Source organism: Aegilops tauschii, chromosome 4, assembly GCF_002575655.3.
Source record: "Aegilops tauschii subsp. strangulata cultivar AL8/78 chromosome 4, Aet v6.0, whole genome shotgun sequence".
NCBI classification, from domain to species: domain Eukaryota; kingdom Viridiplantae; phylum Streptophyta; class Magnoliopsida; order Poales; family Poaceae; genus Aegilops; species Aegilops tauschii.
Genome location: NC_053038.3, coordinates 361148367 through 361150971, shown reverse-complemented (window position 1 = coordinate 361150971; position 2605 = coordinate 361148367). Strand labels below are relative to the sequence as shown.

The following is a 2605-nucleotide window of genomic DNA, read 5'->3' as shown; positions in this document are numbered from 1 at the left end:
GGGGTATTCCTAGAAGTTCTTCTGGAAAGACATCTTCAAAATCATGAACGACTGGAATGTTCTCTATTCCCTCGAGAGGTGAAGCATTCAATGCATTTAGAACATATATCTGATTCTCGGCATCCTAGACCATCTGAGTTGAGTAGTTGATCAACTGGCCAGAAGGATGAGTGAGCTGTACTGTCTTGGCAGCACATTCGATCTTAGCATTATGGGCTGTCAACCAAACCATACCAATAATGATGTCTATGTTGGAAGGTCCGAGCACAAAGAGAGAAGCCGGAAAAAGTAGACCCCCAATCTCGATTTGGTTGCGAGGGCATAACATTGTTGTTTGCCACTTGGATCCCGGAGATTGAATCGCTAAAGGAGTGGGCAAATTTTCCATATCTAACCCATGCAGCTGAGCAAATTGTTGGGACACAAAAGCATGCGATGCTCCTGAATCAAAGAGAATAGAAGCTGGTGCTGAATTAACACGAAGGGTACCCATCACAATTTTTGGGGACTCACGAGCTTCTTCGATCTTGACATGGGTGACTTGACCAGCACTCATAGCAGGCGGTCCAGCACTACAACTTCCAGTATGATGGGTTCGACGGCCCTTCTTACGACCAACAGGAGGACGTCAAGCATTTAGTGGCTGACCCGGGCGAAAGTTGATAGCAAGGTGCCCTGGCTGTCCACACTTGCGGCATAAATCATCATTATGGGGAGGAGCTACAGCATTGGACTGTCCACCCTGAATATTTAGTTGTCTCGGTGGTGGAGGCAGACGAGGTGCAACAGAAGACGGCCTTGGTGTTGGAGCAGGTCAGTGATGAACATTTTGTGGGATCCAGACTCGACGTTTCTGAGCAGGCTGACTCGAGGATGAGCCAACATCTCGAGCACGCTTGAGCGACTCCTGGTACTCAGTTAGACTAGTTTCAGTTCGGAAAGCTTGGCTGACAAGCGTCACAAAGTCTGCGCAATCATGAGCAACAAGTGTGAGCTTTATATCGCGACACAGTCCTTCACGGAATTTCTCCTGCTTGCGAGCGTCAGTGCAGACGTCATCCGCAGCATAGCGAGATAATTCAAGGAATTTCCTCTGATATTCATCCACAGTCATTGTGCCCTGTGAGAGTTTGCGGAACTCCTTCTTCTTCTGGTCTATCAGACCTTGAGGAATGTGCCGTGCACGGAAGGCTAACTGAAATTCCTGCCAAGTGGTTACAGTCTCTGCAGGCAGCATACCCCAGTGGCTTTCCCACCATTGAGCAGCTGAACCCTTCAGGTGAAATGTCGTAAAGGTGACATAACTGGCAGGGGCAACATTAGCTGACTCCATCTCAAACATGATATGACGAAGCCAATCGTCAGCATCCATAGGATTGGTGGAGTTCCGGAAAATGGACGGGTTGAGGCGCACAAATTCTGGCAGTGTTATTGGGGCAGGCTGTTGATGAGCATTCTGGTTTGGAAACGGAGCCATTACTCCAGTCATAAACTGACGATTCAGCTCAAACTGCTGCATCATTGCGGCAATATAGGGTGGAGGTGGAGGATCGTCAGCCATCCTGCTAGAAACATCAGGGAGCAGTTTAACAAGGGGTGGAGCAGGTGTATGGAGTCATTCATGATGTAACTTGAACAATGAGCAAAGGCGCAGTATGTACAAAGCAGTAGTCATTAAAGACATACATATACATATACAGAGCCATTTACACGCTGTTACTATGAGTTCGGACAAGAGAATCATCCTAGACATACTAGGCGGCAGGCTTGCACGCGATGGAGGGATACAACAACAGGACATAGCAAAGGCTACATCAACGTCGAAGAAAACCACTAGAGCGAGAAATCAGCAGGGGACGACGCAGGGTGCCCTCGATAAAAGGATCCTGCAGCCCGTGAACAATGTGAAGCAGATCCTGGCTCCCAATTCAAGAAAGGCGTAATACAAATCTCTGGATGGATGTGGTCACGAGAACCTAGGATAGAGTTAGCAAAAACATTTAACCCGAATAGAAGAGAAATCAGAGTCCCTGAGTATAGGCGAGGAATAAAAGATCCTAATACCATCCATTTGGCGACGTGGGTCCGTAAGCCACACAGCCATGTTAGTAAAACAATTTTTCAAAGACTAGACTCAACTTCGGCAAAGGAGTTGGAAAGGGGGATCCTACAGGCAGTCGGCTCTGATACCAACCTGTGACGCCTCCGATTCAAACGTACACTAATCATACACGCAAATGTGTACGACCAAGATCAGGGACTCACGGGAAGATATCACAACACAACTCTAGACACAAATTAAAATAATACAAGCTTTATACTACAAGCCAGGGGCCTCGAGGGCTCGAATACATAGCTCGATACACAAGAGTCAGCGGAAGCAACAATATCTGAGTACAGACATTAGTTAAACAAGGATGCCTCAAGAAGGCTAGCACAAACATCAACGATCGAAGAGGCAAGGCCTCCTGCCTAGGACCTCCTAACTACTCCTGGTCTTCGGCGGTCTATCGGAGAGAAGGGGGGGAGAAACAGTAAATATAATGAAAACAAATGCAACACAGATGCATGACAGGGGTAACACGCAGGGCAGGGGTGTTCTAAC

General features: G+C 47.6%; 1 protein-coding gene across 1 annotated transcript; it reads right to left on the bottom strand.

Moving 5' to 3' along the window:
* Positions 1-814: 814 nt before the first annotated feature.
* Positions 815-1522, bottom strand: LOC141021886 (uncharacterized). The gene has a single exon (XM_073497740.1). The coding sequence runs from the start codon at positions 1520-1522 to the stop codon at positions 815-817; it is 708 nt and encodes a 235-aa protein (XP_073353841.1).
* Positions 1523-2605: the final 1083 nt, after the last annotated feature.